The sequence below is a fragment of the Sinohyriopsis cumingii genome, chromosome 4 (genome assembly GCF_028554795.1).
Source record: "Sinohyriopsis cumingii isolate HCF-2022 chromosome 4, ASM2855479v2, whole genome shotgun sequence".
Classification (NCBI taxonomy): domain Eukaryota; kingdom Metazoa; phylum Mollusca; class Bivalvia; order Unionida; family Unionidae; genus Sinohyriopsis; species Sinohyriopsis cumingii.
The window spans coordinates 116,732,452-116,758,015 of NC_142964.1; the positions used below are offsets into that span (position 1 = coordinate 116,732,452).

The 25,564-nt window shown below is 37.4% G+C and overlaps 1 protein-coding gene across 5 annotated transcripts in view; it reads right to left on the reverse strand.

The window, feature by feature from the left end:
* Window positions 1–22,319, reverse strand: part of LOC149801953 (NAD-dependent protein deacylase sirtuin-6-like) — a 30,165-nt gene extending 7,846 nt beyond the window's left edge. Inside the window, exons 1-5 of one of the 5 annotated variants that reach the window (XM_089956351.1) lie at window positions 22,139–22,319; window positions 21,932–22,039; window positions 15,074–15,339; window positions 10,852–10,959; window positions 7,464–7,591 (exon numbers count right to left, since the gene is read on the reverse strand). In XM_089956351.1, the coding sequence (XP_089812477.1) occupies window positions 7,464–7,591; window positions 10,852–10,959; window positions 15,074–15,278 (441 nt within the window). In that variant the 5' untranslated portion in view covers window positions 15,279–15,339; window positions 21,932–22,039; window positions 22,139–22,319. Of the gene's footprint in view, window positions 1–7,463; window positions 7,592–10,851; window positions 10,960–15,073; window positions 15,345–21,931; window positions 22,040–22,123 lie in introns of all 5 variants that reach the window. The other 4 variants (XM_089956349.1, XM_089956350.1, XM_089956348.1 and 1 more) reach the window with 4 other exon arrangements.
* Between the last annotated feature and the right edge of the window lie 3,245 nt (window positions 22,320–25,564).

The following is a 25,564-nucleotide window of genomic DNA, read 5'->3' on the forward strand; positions in this document are numbered from 1 at the left end:
TAACAGGCTGTGTTGATTGATCTAGTTAGGTCTGGTGGCTGTCTGTTCTCCCACCAGTGAACCAACCAGATTCATGGTTTGCCTCTTCGATGTCAAATTTCTGAGATGGAGGCTTGAGACTTTTGATGGTTGACAGTATGCCAGCCAACAGCTTCTATTATATCTAAGGTCAGAATGTTGTGTTCTAACATGAGGCTCTCAGACACTGCTCGAAACTTTTGAGCAGGAATCTTTGTGAGGAAACTCTGATCTGGTGAGACAACAGAGTGCACCAAGCATACAACCCATTTCAGCCACAAAGAAAGAACTTGAAGGGCCATATCCTGTGTTCCAGCTCACACCAGAACGAAGAGGTGTTTGTGCATGCCATGACTTGTCTCTGTGTGCTTCAAGTAGTGCTTGAGAGCAAAAACATGGTTCTGCATAACTGCTGTTCTCGACCAGTCTATGGAAGAGAGTGAGCAAGTGACAACTCTTTGAGTACAGACAGGCAGTAACTAACCTATTTTGGGCTATGAAGCCCAACTGTATCAAGAGAAAAACCGAACAATCCAATCTGAACTGGAAAAAGTTTGAGTCGACATAAAGGGCATACAGCTCTCTGATCCTGCATGTGGAAGCTAAAGCTATCAGGAAACATGGTTTGTAAGACATTTACTTTAACGAAGTTTAGGATAGAGGTTTGAATGGATTTGAATCAAGCCATTTTAAAACCCAGGATTGATTACATTTGGAGACACAATAAGGGATACTGATTGACTGAGACCAAAATTGTCAAAAATATCCAATAGGTCTATATTCCGCTCAAATACATCTCTGCCATGATGCCAGAATATATCCAAAAGGCCAGATGCCTTTGGTAGAAATTGGGGCCCAACTGATTCTCCTCAAAGAGCCAGAGAAAAGGTCAGCTGGTTGAGGGATTGAGGCAAACAGAGGGACAATGTTGTTGGTATGGCACCACTCCTGAAAACACACTTTTCCTTATAAGCCTTCAGGGTGGAGGGCCTTCTTGCTCTTGAGATTCTCTCCACAATCAAAGGTTTGAATTGTTTGTCTCATACGGCTGCCCTGGTAAGACCTGAGCGTGTAGAAAAGGGCAGTCCAGGCAGGGAAGTACCACCCGTAACTGTGGATGCTGTAGAAGATTCAGGTTGGGGCTATCATAATCATTTTGCCATTTTGACCCTGTAACTTCTGGATTATTTTTAAACTCAGCACCATGGGATGGGAGGCAAATGCCCACAACCCCATCCAAATGATTTATAGTGCATCCTGGACCCAAGCTTTTGGGTCTGGTACTGGAGAGATGAAGGTGGGTAGCTTGTGATTCCACCTCATTGCCAAGAGGTCAATCATCAGATGCCCTGAAGTGTACAAATCCAAGTGAAGACTGATTGATGGAGAGACCATTCCATATGAAGAACTTGACCATTTCTGGATTGAGTCTCAGCCAAGTCATTGAGTCCTGCCCAGAATGTGTCTGATTTATATGTTGATACAGTGATAATTGCAACAACGCAGAAACTGTCAAATCAGAACAAACAGGTTGGGTGATTTGGTGCCTCCCTGTTTGAGGAGATAGGTCACAACCACAGAGTTGTCGGACCTAATGAGGACCATTTTTGCCTCAGAGACAATCTTTTTAGAAGTGAATGGCATTGATGACAGCCTTCATTTCTAGGATCCTGATGTGTTGAGGCCAATCCCCTGGCTCCCACATGTCAATGATGGTAGTGAAGGTCGGCAACAGGTGGGCACCCCCACCATGCACACTGGCATTGGTACATACCTTTATTTTCGCATTGGGCTTCTCCAGCAGGATTTCCATGGTCAGCCGACTTGGGTTGCCCTACTGACACAGGAATGATCAAATCTCAAGTGCAATCATGTCTGTTTGATCGAAGGGACTTGAAAAGGGACATCATTGTGCTGGCAAGGTCTGCATAAGAAAAAGGATGGCAAGCATATCCTCACTGAATAACAAATGAATTGCAAAAATTCTCTCACTGATACTAGATGAGTTCAACAATTCTGGTAACACGAACACAAGGAAGCCACACCAGATTCCGGTTGGTTAAGAACTCCATAGTTTTACCCAGATGGCCATAGTTCTGGGCTGAGAGCAGAGAGCTGACTTTCCCAGTTCACTAAAAAGCCTAGATGATCTAGAAGAGAAAGATCATTCCTGCCTTGGAGATAGATAGAAAATACCATGTGTTTCTGGAGGATGTCATCCAGGTATGATTCAGTCACTGCAGATGACATTGACCTGAAAAGAGAACCAACAAAATCCATAAACTGATGATTTTAAGGTCAAAGGGAAGAATGGTGAACTGTAAAAATGTGTTGCAGTAAGTAAAAAAATGGAGAAAATGTTCGTGACACAGAGTGGATATATGTAAAAATATGTGTCAGTCAGATCGGGACTGACAGCATACTCGTCCCATCGGAGAGGCAGATTGAGCTTGCTGTCTCCATCTTGAACTGACAGAGGCAACTCCAGTTGATGGTGGGTCTCAACTTGCTGTCTGCTTTCCAAAAAAAAAAGAAACAGCCTTGAACAAAACCCAGGGGACTGTGGCCTTTGTGCAAGCTCCACTGCCTTTTTCTTTTTTGAAAAGCGACCATATCTTCTGTTGTAGAAATCCATCTGTTTCCTGAACTGATGGTGTATTCACTAAGAGGGGTGAGAAGGGGGAGGGGATATTGATGAACAAAACCCAAAGCCCCTCCAAATGACATGTATCACCACACCACCCTGCCCATTCTGAGGGAACTCAAATCAGTTTCTTACTGCCTCTGTATGACTGCTTCCTAGGGATCAATGATGGTGCATAAGTGACTGAGAAGATCCCCTGTCCTGAGGCTGCTTAACATCCCTTCACACTTGCTGAAACTAAGTGGTTCCAAAGACCACTGTGGGATCAGAGGCAAGGTCGAGGGCAATTTCTGAGCTTCCTGCTTCTGAACTTCCTCTATTCTTCCTCCAAATCTACGGCTTCCCGAACAGGGTAGTCCGCAAAGGGAGGCTATGACAAAGTGGAAAAGACATGGTTCTCATACATGCGACACATAGTCTCAAGAGTAGATTAGCCAAACCCATCAAAGTATTAGCTATGGAATGATGAGCAGCCTGGGTCATTGACCCTAGCAATCCTGGCCATTGCCTCCCAAGCATGGCTATTGCTGGGTGTCTGTAATGACATCACAAACTAGCTCTGATGGGCATGGAGAAGATTTGTCCACCCTATAAAACAGATGAGCAGACATATAAACAGCTACTATATTCTGTCGCCTTAAGTCCATCTCTTCCTCCTCGCTGAGATCTATCAAATCTTTTGAGCAGCAGTAGGGGGTGGAACCCTTAATGAAAGTAGCCAACACTTTGAATGTACATTTCAGGCATTTAGTAAACACTTCTCCTGAAATGACATGAGAAGAGAAAACAAAGCATAGATTAGCAAATTAGAATGAGACTAACTTGCTACTAGTGTGTGTGTGTGTGTGATTTAGATTTTTAACGTAGCTTTAACAATTTTTCAGTGATATCGCTACGATGTCTGCAGTGTGACAGTTTATAGTGATGTCTAGCAATGAGGCATCAAGCCGTAGACATGTAGAATGATGTCCCACCCAGTCAAATTATCCTGAAACCAGGCCGACCTAACCACGCTCTTAATGCTACTAATATATATTGACAAATCAGTATATGACTAATCAGCTAAAAAGAAACCCAGACTTACTACTTATATAGATACTGCATATCATAAATGGTGTATACATATTATAAACAAAACAAGGGTCATGGAAGACTTTATTTAAATTGACATTCTGCTGAGATGACATAACAACACAAATTAAAATGACAACTAGTAATGTATTGAATTGCTAAGTCGCCAAAACACTATCATAACTAACAGAGCAGTGAAAGTGTTGTAACATAAACCTATGGCCCTGTTATGAACTCATCAAATTATGTACAATGCTTAGTTAATAATTTAACCATAACTCTATCAAAACAGCACGAAAAACAAATAAACTAAGCATAAATATCAAGCAGCACTTCAGAATTTTGTTCATAAGAGCTCAGTAACGGACACAGTAAACAAAGGTATGCTAACCCATAATGACCTGATACAAGGTCAACTATAGCATGGTGGGACGATGGTCTTAAAAGACAAAGTCCTGAAAAGTGACAAAATCACTCCAAATTTGGCAGAAATTGCATAATAATGCATACAACCTGCAACAGATAAATAAATTTGCACAATAAATCCAAAAGGAATGTTGGATGGGTCCATAGGAACACAACTGTCAAAGGATGTATTGTATGATGTGTGGTCTGTACAGCAGCAAAGCTAACAACTAGCGACACATGGCACCACCAAGGGGAGATAATAGGCATGAGTTATTACCCTTTATCTATTGCTATTGACAGAAAATGATGATTTTACATCTTTCAGTAGGCTTGGATTCTCAAGGTAGCAGGCTAATATTCCTAAATGTAACATGATTGGAGAACGTATTTGATGGAGAAACAAAATTACAACAAAAAGCACATTTCATGACATCTTCCTATGATGAGGATGGTATTTAAGCGAGCTATAGAACATGGCACACTGTCTCATCATGACATATACCTGGAAAAAGGTTCTCTTAATATATCTCAAGCAGTTCAAAAGTTACAGACCAGACAATGCAGAAGGTGTATATGGATTCAATCTATACCCTGAAGAGTCAAAACAAAAGACACTATTGTTATCTTCTGATATTTTAAACATGAAAAGGAATGAAAATCATGACCTAGATTTCTTAAGGCATATAATCAATTAATCAACCCATCAAATATTTTTTAATTAATACCACGCCTTAAAAAAGTGATGACTATAACATCATACCTTAAAAAAGCATCGTTAATATTCTGTAGAAAACGTTACAATCACTTTCATGAACGCGCAAGTGATCAAGTTCTCACCGTGCCATGATCGTGTCAAGATTAACAATATTTCAGGACTTTGTGCAATTCAGTACACTGATGACAGCAAGCTGTGCTTGCTCTCAATTTATATGTAATTCATAAGTTTGAACAAATCCACTTACTTTACAACTATTTTTACATGTGCTGAAACATTTACATATTATAAATAAATTTACAATTTGTTTCTAAAAGAAATGGAGGAAGTAGGCTGACTTTCAACATGTTTAATATATATTACAATATGCATCCTGCACAGTCATATTGAATTTTATGTTCTTCATGTGGTTTCATTGATTTTATTTAGGTCAAACTGTAAGCAAAATGTTTGACAGCTTGATAATCACTAGTATAATTCAGATATTGTATCTTTCAGTGTCTGCTATGCTATCTTATTGTGTCACTGTTTCATGCTGCACCCCCTACCCACTGCAGCACATAATTTATTGACCTCTGTAATAATTTGTTACAAACTACTTGTTTTGTCTTTTTTTTCAGCCAAAGATTTAGCATCTATTTTCCTCACTTCATTGTTGCATGTTATTAACACTCCTGTTCATGATCAATTGGGTACAAAAGGAATGTTTTATTTGATTTTATTTTTTTACAGCACAGCAACAAAAGAGGGCTCTTTAATGCTGAGACAAATGGAGTATAGTGCCTTGCTTAAGGACACACCAAGATAGCTGACCCAGGTCATTTACTAGTGAGGCAACTGTACTAATATGCTTTGTCCAAGATCATGCCACAGTAGCCAACGTGGGCTGATCCAATGGTAAGATTCAAACAAAAACCCTTTAGGTTTTGAGCCCAGCATGCTAACCACTAAGCCACGATGACAAGAATGTGTCTTAATTGTCTTAACTTTAAAATAATCCTGCCAAATATGAGAATGCATCAAGAGTTTTAGGAAATATAAGTAAACGAAAAAGAAAGAAAAAAAATCATCAACTGTTGATGATGATGTTGCAGCCAATGGCAGAACAGTATCTGATATCCTGCTTCCTATTAATATGTGTGACAAAAACATGTGTCTTCTAGACCGAGACTGATCTGTATCGATCTGCTTACTAACATGTGACTACCAAAACACATCTTTTAGACTGAGACTGATCTGCATTGATCTGCTTACTAACATGTCACTACTAAAACGTGTCTTCTATACTGACTGATCTGTATCGATCTGCCTACTAAATTGTGTCTTCTAGACTGAGACTGATCTTTATCAATCTGCTTACTAACATGTCACTACTAAAACGTGTCTTCTAGACTGAAACTGATCTGTATCAATCTGCTTACTAACATGTGACTACTAAAACGTGTCTTCTAGACTGAAACTGATCTGTATCGATCTGCTCACTAACATGTGACTACTAAAACATGTCTTCTAGACTGAGACTGATCTGTATCAATCTGCTTACTAACATGTCACTACTAAAACGTGTCTTCTAGACTGAAACTGATCTGTATCGATCTGCTCACTAACATGTGACTACTAAAACATGTCTTTCAGACTGAGACTGATCTGTATCAATCTGCTTACTAACATGTGACTACTAAAACATGTCTTCTAGACTGACTGAACTGTATCGATCTGCTTACTAACATGTGACTACTAAAACATGTCTTCTAGACTGAAACTGATCTGTATCGATCTGCTTACTAACATGACTACTAAAACGTGTCTTCTAGACTGAAACTGATCTGTATCAATCTGCTTACTAACATGTCACTACTAAAACGTGTCTTCTAGACTGAAACTGATCTGTATCGATCTGCTTACTAACATGTCACTACTAAAACATGTCTTTTAGACTGAGACTGATCTGTATCAATCTGCTTACTAACATGCGACTACTAAAACGTGTCTTCTAGACTGACTGAACTGTATCGATCTGCTTACTAACATGTGACTACTAAAACGTGTCTTCTAGACTGAAACTGATCTGTATCGATCTGCTTACTAACATGACTACTAAAACGTGTCTTCTAGACTGAAACTGATCTGTATCGATCTGCTTACTAACATGTGACTACTAAAACGTGTCTTCTAGACTGAAACTACTGTATCGATCTGCTTACTAACATGTGACTACTAAAATGTGTCTTCTAGACTGAAACTACTGTATCAATCTGCTTACTAACATGTGACTACTAAAACGTGTCTTCTAGACTGAAACTACTGTATCGATCTGCTTACTAACATGTGACTACTAAAACGTGTCTTCTAGACTGAAACTACTGTATCAATCTGCTTACTAACATGTGACTACTAAAATGTGTCTCCTAGACTGAAACTGATCTGCACTGAATGGAAGAAGACACAAATCTCAATTAGATGAATAACCTTTGATAGAAAAGAGTAATGAATTAACAACTTTTAAAATAAAGTTTAAATTTTGAAATTCCTTTAAAGGTAAACAGCAAATTTTGGATGGTTATCAGCTTTTATTAAAACATCTGTAAATGCACACTACACTATTACCTGTGTATGGCATTTGTCACATTCCTCCACAAACATGCTGCCATGGAGCTCTGCTAGTCGATTTCGAGGGAAACCAGATCTAAGGTGAAGGCCATCCACATTCTGGCTAATTAAATACTTCAGGAAACCTGTCAAAGGTTTGTCACTCCATTAAATCTTGTACATGCAGTCACACAATGGTAAAATAATGTCAGAAAAATAAATGACAATATGTTTAAAGAATGTGTCAAATTAAAATATTAGCATGGAAAGAGTCTGAACTCTGAAACTTGCATGTCTCATTTAGTATTGATTTTACTGTGACTTAGTATTATAGATTTGTCCTTAATGAGAAAATCAGCCCTGAGAAACAGCATTTTGATAAATGAATTCTAAACTCAATCATTTTAAAGAGAAAAGTATACTGATATTTAGTCAATATGGAAATCATGCCCGGATCGAGAAATGCAAATAATAATATTAATAGATTATATTCATGATTTGAGTAGCTCATACAGAAAAATTATTTAAGCCAAGAAAATTTAAAGACATGAACTGTTTTTCCAGTGTTGCAACTATGATCCCAAGGACAAGGTACACATTGTCCCCTGTCCTCCAAATTTGGAGGACATAAAACATTTTAAAAAGACGATTGAAAATAAGAACCAACTTGCTGCATTAGCAGTGCTAAAAAACATGAGAGAATCTTATATGCTTGGCAGTTTGCCACCTTAACTTTTTACAGACTGCAGAGTACTATCATACTTTCAAGTGACACTTACATTTTATATGAAGCCTTTTATTAAGTGCTCTAGAATCTCGTGAAAATATTAACATGTTTGTATATCTGGTTCACCTGAAATGAGGTGTACTATGGAATATTTCATTCTGGATCATGCTCTTTTTTAACTTTAGTGTTCACAAATTATCTATTAACTACCAGGATGTATTATAATAATTCCAATTATTAACTGAATTACTTTTTATTTTCTTTTTTTCTTTTGGGGCCCAGAGTGACAGAGTGGTCTAAAGCACTCTCCGTTACGGATCACTACCATTTCATCTCTGTCTGCGTAGGTTCAAGTCTCGGATTTGGCCAATGTGGGTATGTGAGAAAGCTTGCCAGTAGCTTCTCGAGGGTAGGTGGTTCTTTCCGGGGATTTCCTGGGTTCTTCCTCCACCATTAATACTGGCCGCCATGTATAGCCTATCGTGTGCTGAAAAATGGCGATAAACCCTACAACAACTTTTTCTTTTCAAATAAATTATTTTTTCAAAGGACAAGTTGTGTATCCCACTCATCCTCAGTTTCCAGTGCTCAAGAAAGTTTTTTTTAGACACCCGCCCTGGACTAGTGACTTAAATAAACTCATAAGCCCTGACTGAAATTCCACATCCCCAAACTTCCCCCTTTCTTAATACTGTTACACAACTTTGCAATAATTACAATTCAAATATAAATTCAAAAGGGTTTAAAGGGGTTTGAAGGTGATGCAAGTGTCATTAGTGTTCATCAACTATGCTGGCATGTTTCACAAAGTAAAACTCCATAAACCAAGAGTTCTGAAACTTTTTGTGGGGCACTGCTGAGAGCTAATTGCTTCCTAAATCAGCTTCAAAACTGAATTACACTTGAATACTATTCCGACAACTGAAATGATCATGCTTTGCATTCTATACATGCAGCAAAATCCAACTTTTGTTCTTGTACACATCTAGTATCTCTTTGATTTACCTTTAATGGGTTGCTCCTCTTCCTGATCATACCTATGCAAATTAGAACAATGGGCTTACCCACTGCAGCCTTCAAACTCATCTCACTAGCTACTGCCAGCCAATCAAGTAAAATGTGAAATGGTGGTTTATACCCTTCCTGTTTGCCTTTAATTGCCACTATTTAAACTGCCCAAGGGATAGTTTTACATCAGCTCCAATTATGAAAGTTTACTGTTTATACATGCTACATTCTGTTTGTGAGATTACTTAAAACATGACCGTGTCATGGGGTTTGGAAGTACAAAATCATATTTTTAGCATGACAAGCCATGACTAAATCTGATAAAAATCAGATCTCAATTTCACATATGACAGTGGTGATCTGATTTAAATTGTACCGTGTTATGGCAGGTATGTCAACATCTAGAAAATACATTTACACATTTTATCAGCGCAACCATGACAAGCCTAATGGGCACCTCACTTAGAATACAGGACAGGCCCAATCAAAGATTAGAAGGGCCCCACGCATCAGGCTATTGGACTTTTTTAGCACTGGTTTCACACACTGAATTTGGGGTGAATTGCAAAATGCTACATTTACTGACCAAAGATGAGATATTCATCCAACTCGCAACCATTTCTCCCAATAGCGGATAGGATGAGTGGGAAATCTTTATAGTTCACGTCTAATTTAGTACCATGTGGGTCCCAGTTGCAAGTTAACAGAATAATAATAATTGCATAACATCAAGAACAATGTTAACAATGAAATAGAAAAGACCCAACCAAATAACACAAGCTGAATGGGTACAAGTGTGCAGGTGGTACATAAAAGTGCACTCAATCCGAGTTCCCAACACTGTTTAAGTTACTGAATTCTGTTATCTTTAGATCAACTCAAGTAAGTAGTAGAATCACTAATCTCTTGATTCTGTTTGGGAAATATAACGTTAAATATCAGCAACTTTCTTACTCAACAGTTTACATTTTTGTACCATCGTATTCAAAGACTTTTTCTTCTGTGGAGTTTTAATATATAAAACAAATTTTTAAATTTTTATTATTGTAAATGCATATTCATTCTCACTTTCTGCCACTTTGTTATATCACTACTCTTTACATTCCTTAATGGGAACGTCAAAAACTCAGAAAACAGAATTTGTTGTAACATGTATTAAAATTACAGAGTCCAGTAAATTACGGAGTCCAGTAAATCAAATGCCCTCACTTAATTATGTAACCAGAACAGATTCAGCATTATGCAGTTCAATTTTTCATTATAAACACATTTTAAAAAATCTCATATGATAATTCTGCACATTCAACTATACAAGGTGGATGAATGAGAAAATAAATGGAGATTTTAGCTGTTTGAAAACAGTCAGAGTAATGACAGGCAGAAAATAAATAGGAATGTTAGCATTATAAAGCTGGATGCCTCAGAAATTATATGTTCTTCTTACATGACATCATGAAGTCATCTCTGATATCAAGAAATGCTAATACATGTGTGTAACATGGACAAATATAATATGGGTTTACAGACCTAAAATAACATAGTAGTTGTCTCATAAATAAGGAATTTACAATTCTTTCCCATAGACCAAGTGTCACAAAAAGGAATATAAAAGATACCAAGAGTACAATCCATGAATGAATGCAAGCCCAATGACTGTACTAGTTACTTTACCTTGCCTTTCCAAAGCTACCAGAGCTCTGTGTGTAACCGTTGGAATTGCCGTCTCAAAAGTAACACTAACATTTGGTGTCTGGCCTTTCTGTTCCAGTGTCCAAACTCCTGTAATAAAAAAAGAATTGATATACATTGTTATGTATGATAAACTTACATGTTGGTCTGTTTTAGATGACTTACTGCATCATGATCATTCCATCTGAATGTGACATACTTTATCTTTTGGTATTATGCAATATCCAAGTGCCTCCTCCCTCTCCAAGTAATATAACATTTAAATGAGCAAAACAAAAAATGCACATGAATTTAGCATAAATATTAAAATCAAATGAGTTGAAAATGTTCTTATTCTTTTTGGACATTCTGGAGAAGTAAAATCTGTCTCAAGTGGAGATCATCCTTACTGTCAACCAAAAATGGTCTCTCCAGACCAACAGTCTCAGAATGGAGGTCATCATATATTTTTTTAACAAATTTGATCCATGCATAATAATTCTTGCTGTAAAATTATAGGTTGTCTCCCATATTAGAGCTCAAAAGTTACAAAATGGATAGTAGGGACAAAAAATCCCATCATTATACAGTTTTGCTAAGGAAAACTTGCACTGATGCCAAATATCCAATGACATAAATCTGTTAGTATGCATGTGATTATGTTTAATAAAATGTATACACAAGTCTTCATACTGAAGTTCCTACATAAGGATCACATCATTACTGGAAACTACAACATGCAAAAGCTTATTTAACTTTGCACTGTTTTTTTAATATATTCACAATTGACATTTAAAAGCATTTATATAGTCAAATGACCCAGTTTGTTTCACTTTTACTCAGAATCTGCTAACTTAAGCAAAGTTTAAATGCCACTTAAAGCTGGTTTAATTCATTTACGTTACACCCAAAATTTCCAAATTTTTATGCATTTCAAATTCTTTTTCATCTGTATCTAAATTCGCAAAAGTGCTCCATGTAAAGGAAGGATGGATGCAATTCCTGACATTGTCAATAGCATGAACTGATTAATTACCCATGTTTATCATTCAGTGATTACATTTTTAATGTGGTATATGATGTACTGTTTACATGAATTACCTAGAATGGTATATGTTTCATACAAGTCGGTAAAAGTTAGTTTGTGCTTTAAGCAGCCGTTGGTAGTGTTTGTAAGCATAAACTTTTTTCCTGCAAAGGGACACTTTCACGGCACAATAAACGTGTTCCAGTCACATCAGAAAATGAAACAATCCATCAGATTCCATTGCTTTTATTTAAGTTTGGTAATGACTTCCTTTGAAGAGAGGTTCTTTGTTTTCATTGAAGATTGCAGTCGACTTCTTTGATGAAGGGTGCATGCGTTATTGAAGTCATCGCTAAAGAACAGCTTTGAAGAACGAAACAAATGCCTGTTTCTTATTGTGGCGGCAACATCAAATAACTGAACTGCATGATTGAGATTGATTTTTTCCCCCTTTGCTTAGTACGTTTTCATAACAATAGGTGCTTCAAAGGTAATCAGTTTTCTTTGAAATTGCAGCAAAATATTTTATCTGGGTACATTTTTAAAAAAGGAATTGGCCGCTGTTTGGTCGATTGTTGCTACTGTTCCTCCCTGCCTACTGAACAGACCAACAAGCAAGACCTTGGTGGGTGGGGGTTGTTTTTTTTTTTTTTTTACATTTGTGGTAGCAGAGTGATGCTGCCTTCCATGCATGGATCAGAAATTTAAAAAAGGGGCAACGGTCAATACAGACGCAGGTGTTCTGGTCTGATGACAGGGATTACTACAGAAAATGTGAGTGTTCTGAAAGATTTAATTCTGAGTGAAAAGACAAGGAATTTTACTTACCACCCAAATACAAAAGTCAGTCTATGTAAATATATTAATTATTAGCAAGCAGCCAAAAATCTGATGAAAAATAGATTATAAGATAATGCCTCGTCCGACTGATCTCTGCTAACAGAAATGCCAACAACAAAAGAGTGGATATCTCATAACATACACTACTCATGTTAGATGTCAACATAAGCAGATTATTATATAACAATGCCCTGTTAAGATGGTTTGTCAATATGGACAAAGAAATTGTTTATGTAACAATATATTTCAGTGCATTTTATATCACGTTTGCAGCTTCCTTTAATAGGACTCTGAAATTCTCCACTCCAAACCAATGGTTGTATATACAAGTTGAAATAGCCAACAATATTGCCAAAAAAAAATAAAAAAATCGGCAGATGGTATATTTTGCTGCCAATAAGGAAAATAAAATGCAATTTGCGACATTGGTGAAGCCTTGCGTGATTTTTTCATGTACAAGAAAAATACATATAAACTTTTAGGAGCTATGCCACGATCATCTTTTATTATTCATATGTGATTTCTTCCCCAAAATGAAAATAAACATTTTTGGGGGTTTTTTGCGTACTTTTAAGATTCTTTTTTTTATGTACAAGAAAAATACATGTATATGAAATTTTGGGAGCCACACAACGACCGTGTCATATCTAAATTCATGTTATAACGGAGCGTGCTACAGCGGGGTCACACTGTGTTTGTATATTGTGTTTTATTAGCATGCATACAAATGATAAATGCAGAAATATGTAGTTTTTCATTTTCATGCAGTTTTGCACAGCTTACTTAGTTGTGTTATATTAATACATGATAGTCTTTCCTGAGGATACATGTACTTCTTCTGAGCTTAAGCCACAGATGTATTTACAATGTGTATTTATATATCCCATTCCTAAGTTTCATTCTTTACAATTTACAAATAATGGCAAGAGGAGAAACATATTTATGATTTTGATATCAAAAGAAAAATTAGTCTAAACTTTACAATTATATTTAAAATTTAAATACCTTTATGCTCGTGACATTTTTTTTAAATTTCTGCAATCAATTTTTTTATATATACTTTAAAACTAATATATTATTAACTAAATTAATGTGTTTATCCTTATTTGTTTATTTAATGATGCAAAGTAATTGTGTAATTCTGAACAATTCTCAGTACTTTACAATGGTTAATTACCAAGGACATTTTCACAGGTCATTAGTAATCACATGTCTGCTGACTCCATGCTATTCCATGCTGTTTACATGAATTACATAGTAAAATGTGTACAACCTTACCATCAGTATAAACTACTTGTTTTCTGGTTTTTCACACAAGCTCAATTTATCTGAGGGGTAAGCAAGTTCATAAGTATATAACATCAACCTGCCTAGGAAGGAATTTTCTCTCCTACACTGCATCAATCTTGTTATTTTATTATTTTGTATATACGTACTATTTTGTACCAACATTCACCTTGAACTGATCTGAAATGAGGACAAGACACCCATGTCATGAACTGGTTGTGTACTACTGGTAGTATAAAGGTGGAATCAAGGGTAACTGGATCTCTGCAGCAATCTGTACTTAGCCAAAATGTCTTCTATTCCTTTATGAGCAATATTTTTATTGTATTAATTTGTATATGCAAATCATAAGATCTGAATTTAACTATATCAGCTTTTAATTAAAACTAAGTTTTGTTATTGTCTGTTTTAACTATCTTTTCCATTTTTAAATAATCCTTTCCTACAGAAATGTTGATACAACATGCACTGACCTAAACTACTGACCTTGGCACAAAAAGATACGAGTGGAGTTGAATTATTAAGGTGTTTTTTTTTTGTTTTGTTGGTTTTAACAACACTTTTAAGACATTATTGCCTGTATCATGCTGAGGAAACGTGCCTTTCCCAAGGACACATTGAAGCAGCCAAACTGTGCTGTTACCAAACCTGCAACGTTTGAATTTCAAGTTTAACGCTCTACCAACAGAGCTACCTACAGAGACTGATGGCACAAACTGCTCTGCAAAAAATAAAATAACAAAGGAAACAAAAATCTAAAACATTTTGACAGGTTATGAATGCCAATAGCAATTACACAGAAAATGATTCCAGTTTAATGATACAAATGGAGTTTGATAAAATTAGACAACTAGGTAATGACTGGAATCAAATGGATTATAACACCAACAAAATATATCAAACTAAATGAAACACAACCATCTACAGCATTAAATAGATTCAGGATGACTGTACGGAATAAAAGATGCACAAACAAAAGCAAAGCAATATGCCCCTTTCTGCTTTTGCAAAGAATGCATAAAAACAGCCCCAGATAACAAAGCGGTGACAGACAACAAACAGTTACTTTACCATTAGGCCCCCTGAAGTCTGGTATTCCAGCAGAGGTACTGACTCCAGCCCCTGTGATAACAACCATGTGTCTGCTCTGCAAAACCAACCTGGAGAACTCCTTAATTTTTTCTTCTAGCTCCTCTGGAGTGTCAAATTTTTCAGGATGACCACATTTTCCTTTGTGTTCATAGGGAGACAGGCCCTCTGCATAGTTGACTGACATTATCACCTCAGATGTACATTACTGCTATACAAGGTACAAGTCTTCAGATGTCAAAGCTGATCTGAACTTAAACAAAACAGATTAGGGAATATATTTTACTTTATGATAAAGGTTGTTCACTATCTTAAAATCTGAGAACATTCTTCTATACCGAACACGACTGTAAAACAGAAATTTCTTCTGCATCAAACAACTTTATTAAGTTTACAAAACTGAAAATTCTGCTGTCGCAAACTTTACCGTAAAATCAAATCTTAAAAAGCTAAAATTGCATTACCGGTATACAGCTTTCTCAGTTCAAAGATAATAAAGCTGTACTGATTAATTGGCCATACTCATAATCGGACCGATTAATAGAACAATCAGTATAATCGGTATTGGCAGAAATAATTGGTGCAGATGTAAACAAATTTCCAAATATAAATTCAATCATAACATTCATCTTGACATAGCTTGAATTTGAAATCAGAATTAAATAGTGAAAATTAAGGACAAAAAACATTTGTTTTGGGGGTTAAGTGAAAGACTATATATTCTTAAAAGTAAATACTTTTTAACACACTTGCTGTAAACTACCGCTTTTTGTCTGCACATAAAAATTATCAATACCATTTATGCACTCATCCCAATCACAGCAGCCAACCAGCCAATAAGACCTCATGTGGCTGTTGAACTTCAAGCATACACATTAGCAGATAGCTAGGCAGATTAGATAGCTAGCGAAATTTCTAACTACACTGTACTAGGAAACTATGACTCACTATAGTTAATCTGTTCTTTAGCCAGTACAGCAATGCTGCTAATCAATGAATAGCGATTGGACACTGAAGCAGCTGAATGCTGACATACAAATATTATGCAGCACTTATATTGTCCTGTCAGTGCCAGCAACGTTACCCCTGGATAACCCAGATGCTGAGCTGCTACAGCACGCAACTTGCAGCTTGGTGCATGCATCCATCCAGCCACATGGACAACTTAGTAGTATCTTATTTGATTTAAAGCATTGTTTCAAGACGCGAATCAACTGGATTATTAATAATGACTGGCAATTGTACAGTATTAAATATACTACCAAGATTATGCATAATATCGAACCCAAAACACTCAAGTTTGGTCTGGAATTACTTCAAAGTAAATGCAGTTGATGAGTCCAAAGCAAATTGTACACTTTGCAAAGCATGCATTTCCAGAGGTGGAAAGGATTCTAAAAACTATACGACATTAAATCTTGTCCAGCACTTGTGCTGCATGCACATCGTTGAAAATGGCCTGTTTCTAGCAGATAAAAAAGAAAAGGATGCTGCACAGTTAACTTCTCGTACTCTAACTATTGATGCCATGCTGAACCAGAAGCAGCCATTTGCATCTGACGACCCGAGAGCTATTAACTGGTACAAAGCTATTGCAGAGCTCATGGCAGTAGATGTGCAACCATGTTCTGTTGTTGAAGACATTTGATTTTGACGTCTGATGGCCAAGGCAGAACCGCGCTATAAAATTCCAAGACAGAAGTACTTTCCCACATCTTTGATACCTGACATGCATAAAGCGATACAAAGCAAGGTGCGTGATTTAGTTTCTGCCCAATCTGACCTTTGTTTGACCTCAGATGCATGGTCAGACCCGTCCATCGGCATAGCCTTGTTGACTCTTACGGCACACTGGCTGACAAAAGACTTTCAGCGAAAACAGGTAATTTTAGCAGCAATGCCTCTCGAAGAATCACACACAGGAGAATATTTGGCGATCAAACTGGACAGATTATGCAAGGAATACAACATTCCCAAAACTCAGATCCATGTTCTTCGGTGTGACGGAGGTGCAAACATGGTTAAAGCAATGCATCTGGCTGAAATCGACAGCATCAGCTGTTTTGCACACATACTGCAGCTCATTGTCAGTGATGGCATTCTGTCGCAATGAGCTGTCAAAGATGTTTTGGTGATTTCGCAATCCACAGTCAGCAAGTTCCGGCACTCCATCCTGGCACAACAGCAGCTCAAAAAGCAGCAGGAAAAATTTGGCGTTGCCATAAGAAACTTGTCCAGGATGTCCAGACATGCTAAAATTCTACATGCAATATGTTGGTTTCGTTATATGAACAAAAACAAGTCTTGGGGGCTTATGCTACTCTCTGTGACCTGCTTAGCCTAACAGCTGGTCTTGATAAACAATATTGTGGACATGTTAGGCCCATTCGCAGACATTACCAAGGAAGTAAGTGATAGCCAAACATCAGTATCCATCATTCTTCCTATGCTGAAAATGCTCCGAATGTTGCTGGCTCGAGAGCATGAAGCAAGTCAAGGTATTCAGACAATGCACCGTGATATGTTGACGTCACTGAACACACGCTTTGCTGACATTGCCAGCAACAAGAAGCTTGTCTTGGCCACCATCTTGGATCCACGATTCTAACATCACCTATTCAGAGAAGAATACTTCTGACCAGATCCAAAGAATGCATCATATTTGCATTAGCTAACAAGCAGGAGGAACCCCCGACTAAAGAAAGAAAAACTGAAACTGAAACAAACACCACTGGACCATCAACGCCGCATCTCCAGGATTTGTTTTCTGTGGCCTGTGATGAACCTGTCCATACCAGCAACGAAACAACTTGGATGAAGCCACTGACATGATGCTTGAATTGTATCTGGCCAGCCCTCTGTTGCCACAAGAAGAAGACATACGGCTGGTGAAACACTCACAGGTTTCAGTTCCCCTACTTAGCCAAATTAGCTAGATGGTATTTGTCTGCACCAGCTTAAAGCGTTCCGAATGAGCAGCTGTTTAGTGGCGCAGGCCAGATTTATTCTGATTTTTTTAGTGACTGTGTGTGTGATTAGGTTTTTTAACAGAGCTTTACCAATTTTGCAGTCATATCGCTATGATGTCTGAAGTTTGGCAGTTTATAGTGATGTCTAGCACTGGGGCATCATGCCACAGACATGTAGCATGATGTCCCACCTAGTTACATTATCCTGACACTAGGCCTACCAGTCCTAACACTAACCTCCTAATGTTGAGCGCCTAGCAAGGCAGCTGTTAGTACCATTGTCACGTCTTTGTTATGACTGCCTTGGTTCGAACCTGCAACCTCCTGCATCTGAGGTGGTCCAGCATACAGTGATGCCTAACTTTAGTCTTAAAGACTGCGTATTATTAATTTTAATCATTATTAGGCTATTGTTTTTAGCATTTTTGTAGTTATTTATTGAAATCTAGTAATGGTGACCTGCATCACTGAACATAAGTTAAAAGACTAGCTTAATACATTTTCATTCATTTATATCTTGAATTGGCAAACCATAAGTTTTATCAGTGTTAGTTTTCAAGTTTTTAAAGTTTTATGCTTGTGTGATCGTCGTTTTCTATAAATTGCAATGTACTTCTTATCTGGTTTCTGTTTGTTTTTGTATAGAAGTTCAAATTCACTTGCCGCATAAACAACCTTGTTATAACTCACATGGCAAAATACCTTTACACTAACAGGTTTATGTTTCTGAACTAGTCATTGTTATAAAACAAATAATAATGAAATAATTGGTCTCATAATCGGTATTGGCAATTTAATTAATTGGCTATATGCGGTATCGGCATAATCGGCAAAAAGTGACAATGGTACAGCTTTAAATGATAATTCACAAGACTATAATGAAACTTTGTGATCCAATGTATGAACTGTAGGATGGCAATAAAAAAAGAATGTACATGGCAAGATACAATACATCGTTTCTGAATTCTAAATTAAGCCCAGGCCCTATCATGCATGTATAAGCCCAGGCCCTATCATGCATGTATAAGCCCAGGCCCTATCATGCAGGTATAAGGCCAGGCCGTATCATGCTGGTATAAGACATTTCTTACATTTGGGTATTTTCAAGTGATCTGATTTGGCAGAGATGAAAACTCAGTCTTTCTGCTTCATGGAGTCATCAACTTTAGGACCTTAATTTTCAATTCCATCTTGAAGATTAAATATATAGACTTGAATTGTCTTTTAAAATCGGGATTCATCTAAGTGATAAAGACTGAATCATTCACAGCATCAATGGTGTGTGTGTGTGATTTGGTGTTTTTAACATAGCTTTAACAATTTTTCAGTCATATCACTATAATGTCTGCAGTGTGGCAGTTTATAGTGATGTCTAGCACTGGGGCATCATGCCACAGACATGTAGCATGATGTCCCACCCAGTCACATTATCCTGGCAACAGGCATCGATGGAGAAAGTCCTTGTAATGTAGACAACAAATAGCATCTCATTATGTCACACACAAAAAAACATCTATAGTCTGCTATGTAGTCCTACAATGTAAGATGTACACCTTGCTATTTATGATCCAACTATTTACAGGAACAAACTAAAATTTCCAGAACAAACCAAAATTACTGTTACAAAATAGATAAATAGTCATAAATACTCATTAATTTATTGTTTTCTGACATATTTGTTAATTATAACAAACCACAAAGAAGTATTAAGGCAATTTAATCCAAAACTGATATCTTTACCTAACAGCCTGAAAGAAAATGTTTACTTTTGGTAAGAAATGAAGCTGCCCATGTAACCAAAGAAATCAAACAAATACAAAGGTAATTTTCCAGATGACTGGGAGTCAAAATGTACCTCACCTACCACCCATTACCTGATTTTTTACCAGATTTGGGAGCCTGAAGAAAATATTTCTCAGAAATGGGGAAAATGTAAAAATTATTAAAAAAGAACATGTCCCTCTTCCTGAACAACCATCTTTTGACAATACATTAATCTTTAAAAGGTACTACACTACTCTGAAACTTGATGCCAACTATAAGAAATGAGTTATATGGCTAACTCCTGATGGCAGTATGTCTCTACATCAATATATCGGTAAATTTTCATGTCTAGCTCCCATGCAAACTATAAACACAACTGTGACGATACATACTAACCCCTACAACTGTAACGGGCAACATGTATGAATTCCTTCCAGCAAATAAACTTAGCACTGTTTTTCAAAAACTGAAAATAAAGTGATCATAGTTAAGTGGGCTGAAAAGTATCAAACAAATTATAGACAAAAAATACAGAGATAAAAAGAAAACACAACATATCAGTGGTAACATAAGAACTATTGCAGATATTGTAACAGAAACTGAATACCAAGTAAACAGAAACCATCCCTTTATGCAATCTGTGGTAAATAATTCAGGTAAATCACCCTATATTATTTTGTACACTGATGAAAAACTGCCAGACTTTAAAAAATCTTTGCTGTTCAGGACATTGGTGTAGACAAAACATTCAATCAATGCCTCATGCACCTGACTGTGACTCATTATAAGCAGCTGACCATGACTAGGATGGACACAGGCTAAGTTCCATTATTTACTGGCCTGATTTTTATTCACGACAACAGTGACTTTGAATCTTATGCATTTTATTCTCCATCTTTAAAAAGTTAAACTAATTGGTGCTGAGACGACTGACTTTGTGATCAGAAGTGACGACAAAAAAAGTAACGATGAAGGCCATAAAATATACATTTCTATATGCCACTCATGTTTTATTTACTCATCATTTATGACAAAATGAAACTAGTATGATGCAGTCAAAAAGACAGAGAGAGATAGGATTCTAAATAAGTTCTTTGGAGACTATGGACTTGTAAATGCTGATGACAACATCTGTCAACGTTATGACGAAAGAAACAGCAAAAAAATGAACACAAGTTTCTGATAAATTGTGAAAATATTTTGATCAAATTCTCAAAGATCAAATTAAATCCACGGTAAATGAACCCTGTTGAGCGTGATATATTGAAAAAAAATAATGGTCAAACAATAACTGAATCTGTCAACCATATATTGAAAAAAGAGACTGGAAATCAAGACGTTTGGTGGACTTTATATATGACATGATCAGTTTAAAGGCCTATGAAGGACTCATAAGTATCAGACAGTACAGACTAACTGACAGTAGGAGATATTTCCTGATATCTAAAGCCACGTGGGCAGCCAAAACAAATAATGAACATGAAAAACAATCTGCAAAGTTCTGCAGATTCATACAAAAACTACAACTGTAGCACCTAAGAGTAGAGGGAAAAAATTTGGTCAAAGAAAAATGACAGTGAACAAATGAACATGAACAGTCAACCTGATTCATGTTAGATCTCCACTGTACTATTTCACATAGGACAGCAGAGATATGATTTTAATCAGATTGCATGACAAAATGTCAAAAACATACTGAAGGTTACACAGACTGGTGTAATGACACTGACAGTGAATTAAGACCTAAAAATAGGTACTTGAATACTTGCATTAGAATCTCTTAATCTCAATGTGACAGCTCGCTTCTCTGCGAGTGGTGTCAGTCATTAGGCAAATCATTCTTTTAATCCAAGTAATCCAATCTGCTATTTTTTTTTTTTACTGTTTCCATGCGAAACCAGTAATAGCCTAGTAGCTTTTATTTGTATTCCTTTTATTTTATCACCAAGTTGATTGTACAGTTCTTAAAATATTCATCTTTTTGTTTTGCCTGTCGATCCTGACATGCTAAGCAATAAAATATGAATCTGATTATTTTAAAAGACTGTGTTTTTATTCAAACACAAGAAAATGAACAGTTTGGCCAAACAATAATTTGTGTTTTAACCTTTATTCCTGTATTATCTATTTTTGCTCAGGTATGCTCCTGTGTTCCAGCTTATTCCAATTTGTTCCGGTAAATAGTATGACCCTCTGCTATTTATGTTGTGTAGACCTAAAAAAACATAAATATATGTGTTATGGTGTTAAGAACAAATGATGCATTTAGGTGTAATATTTTGTCGAGTTCCTTTCATACCTTCGTAGATATCACCTGAATTATAATTTAATCTGCATTTTGTCTTTATGAAAAAGTCAACTTTGTGTTCTTTCTGCCACCGCACGTAATAGTTTTGTTCAATTTATAATACAACCAAACAATGACAAGTTCCTATCCGCTTTCTTTATACAGTTTATGGCGCAGAGCGATATAAAAGCAACAATGGGATTGCATGTTCAAGTAATCATGGTCATGTAGGCGCTGTGCAAGGCAAAATTAACCGATCCGACACAACACGAACCGGAAGGATACGCGAAAGCGCCAGATCGGAACAATATATATGGGGTACTATAGGGGCATACTGGAATCACTATGTTGTTGTTGTTGTTGTGGGGTTTAACGCCATTTTTCAGCACGATAGGCTATACATGGCGGCCAGTATTAATGGCGGAGGAAGAACCCGGAAAACCCCGGAAAGAACCACCGACCCACGAGAAGCTACTGGCAAGCTTTCTCACATGCCCACATTGGCTGAATCTTAGACTCGAACCGCCGCGGACAGAGGTGAGATGGCAGTGATCCGTAACGAAGAGCGCTTTAGACCACTCGGCCACTCGGGGCCCCGGAATCACTATGAGCCCTTAGGTTATATTGTGGTACACTCTTGGGGACAAGGAGAAATCGTGTGTTATAATTGTCCTTAGGTTTACTTGTATGGGACACTCTGGGAACAAGGAGAATTTAACACAGGATTGAGCTTTTTCCCATAAATCTAGAAATGTAGTGTAAGATAGGTCACACAGGGGACAAGAGGAAATGCAATGTTAAAACTTATATCTACTATCCATGCATACACCCTACATTCCAGCACCAGCTTTTGGATTGCTATTGAAACACAGACCTACAATCCAACAAAAAGGAAAGAAGTTTATACACACTTTCACGCAAGCAAAACATCACACATAGTGTTTGAAGTGTTTATAGACACACTACTCAACCCTATCACACATGCAAACACACATAAGTTGAAATTTAAGTGTTTATTCGTTAAGACAGATATACGCAAGCATACACACACAAAAAATAAGCAGAAATATTCTGGCAAATAGAATTAGTATTTCTATTTTCATGATATTTGGATGGCCCTGTAAAGGGACGCTGCCACCACTCTCCTAAGTGGTTGCAACTCGTAAGTTAGCGTCCCAAACTGCACATCATTGCTCCCAGTTTATTCTATTCGTCCTCCAGCATGATTTTTGTGAAGACCACAAACCAAAAACCAAGCTCGTCGACCTTGTTCTCTATTTTTTCTTTATTCTCTTGCACCAGTATGGATGACCCATCCGGTTGACATTATTCTGGAAATACGTCCAGTTCTTGTTCAGGCGATGGAAGTCATATTTTCTATTATCATCCTGCTCCTCCACCCTTCTCTACTCCACCAAACTTCCTTGATCTTCATGACTTCCTCGTCCATCACCTATCTGACGAAATTTATAGAAATTTACAGAGAGGTGATTTACATCTTCATATATGTGGTGCGGGGGTAGCACTCAAATGCGTCCACCCGACCCAGGAAGTGTTGAATTGTTTCCACCAAGCTGTGGACCTCAATCAGTTTTGCAAATTTTATAACGGTTGACCATTCTTCTTTTCTACGGGTTTAACGATAATTGACAAAACTGTCTTTATCACGAATTAGAGTCGCGTGTGACCATCTGTCCTTGTACGACTAGTCACTTTTAGGTTTACTACCTACATAATTTCGTGTTGGTCGGGAAACAGGCCACCGCCCACTGACGAGTACATGTATTAGCTGTGTACACTGCACACTCACTAAATACACCCTGACTGCGTGCAAGTATGCACCTCATTGATTTAGTTGTGTGCATATCACACTAATTTGTTCGTCAAGTGGGAAACATGTTCCACCACTCGACGCATTACTGCATGCAACGCATGCTTCTTAATTTACATGTCTGGACAAGGAAAGGGAGGAGAAGTCCGGCCGGGAACCCCAAACGTCAGGTGGACCTCTCTGAAACTGCATGGATATAATAACGCCAAAATTCAGCCCATCTTTACATAAATCGGTCAGTCCCTAACGACCAATACTCTGTTAGCCAGATATATAATTAGAATAATCAAACAAGTTGCAAATGTAATTAAATATTAACATTTATGTTTGAATTTTGTGTAGATAGTGTACATCAATTTCTGAAAACATATAACAAATCCGTGAGTAAAAGTAACTAATTTTACTTAAATTCATAATTATATGTTTGTACTTTAGACGGTGATTTGGAAAACTGTCATATTTGTCATTTGAAAGAGCATTATCAAAGAGGTTTTCACAAGGCCGAGAGTAAAACCCCATACAGCAGGGGTGCACAAACCGTGGCCCGCGAAAAGTGTTCTGTCCGGCCCTCGGGGAAAACTAAAACAACACAGAAATCTGGCCCGTTAACAGTAATTATATTAAAGAAATTAGTGTTTGCGGCCCATCGAGTGGTCTTAGAAAATGCAATCTGACCCTTGGCCGAAAAAGGTTGTGCACCGCTGCCATACAGTCAGGCAATTTGGGTCAGTCCGCCACTGGAGAAGTCCGACTCAGCATCTTCTCCGGATAAATCCTCGGGCAAGCTGATCCAGTTCAATTCGTCCTGTGACCTGCAGTAATAGGAAATTTATTTTTACCTTTGCATCGGTATTCTCTCCTTGTTTGATGCACACCATTGGTCTGCTATTCTCAGGTCCAAGAAACTTCTTTTTTCCCTTTTCTTTGGTTTTCTCTCCTGTACTGCTACATTCCTGGACAGGCGCCCGCTGCGTCGGGGTACTTCCCGATGGTTCCCTCATAAATGGTCATGTCCATAGTGGTCCTTGACTACGGTGATTGGGGGTGGGTGGGGTGGAATAGGTTGGTCATTAATTGTGTAATACTGCCATGTATGTGCAAATATGCCCTTGACTTCCTCGTATCAAGTAGTAGGCTGGTCATTAGCTGCATGTGGCAGCACGGCAACTTCCACAGGTGTTCCCCTCCCCTTTTTCTACCACACCAGGCGCGGCACGACGTTGATGGCTGGACCAATGATGTCTGACCGATTGACTGACTGACTGACTGACTGACAATTGAATGAATGAATGAATGAATGAATGATGGCACAGTTTGTTTTATCTTACATTTAAGTCGCGTTCGGCCATTCAGACACGTGTGACTGATTAATGTATGCAGAGAGCAGTTCTTAATTTCACGTTCATGAATAACTACTGTTCAGCATCAATCCATACATTAATGTCTGCACTGCATACTTTTTTAATTTGCACATAGGAAAAGGACAGGAGGAGAATGGTCTTCAAGTTATTGGATCCTATCGTTGTTTCCCAATTTAGTCATTCTAAGACTGACATTTTGTTCGGCGCGGCCTGATGGTCTTGTTTAGGACCACCTTATATCCTTGATTTTTAGGGTTAGCT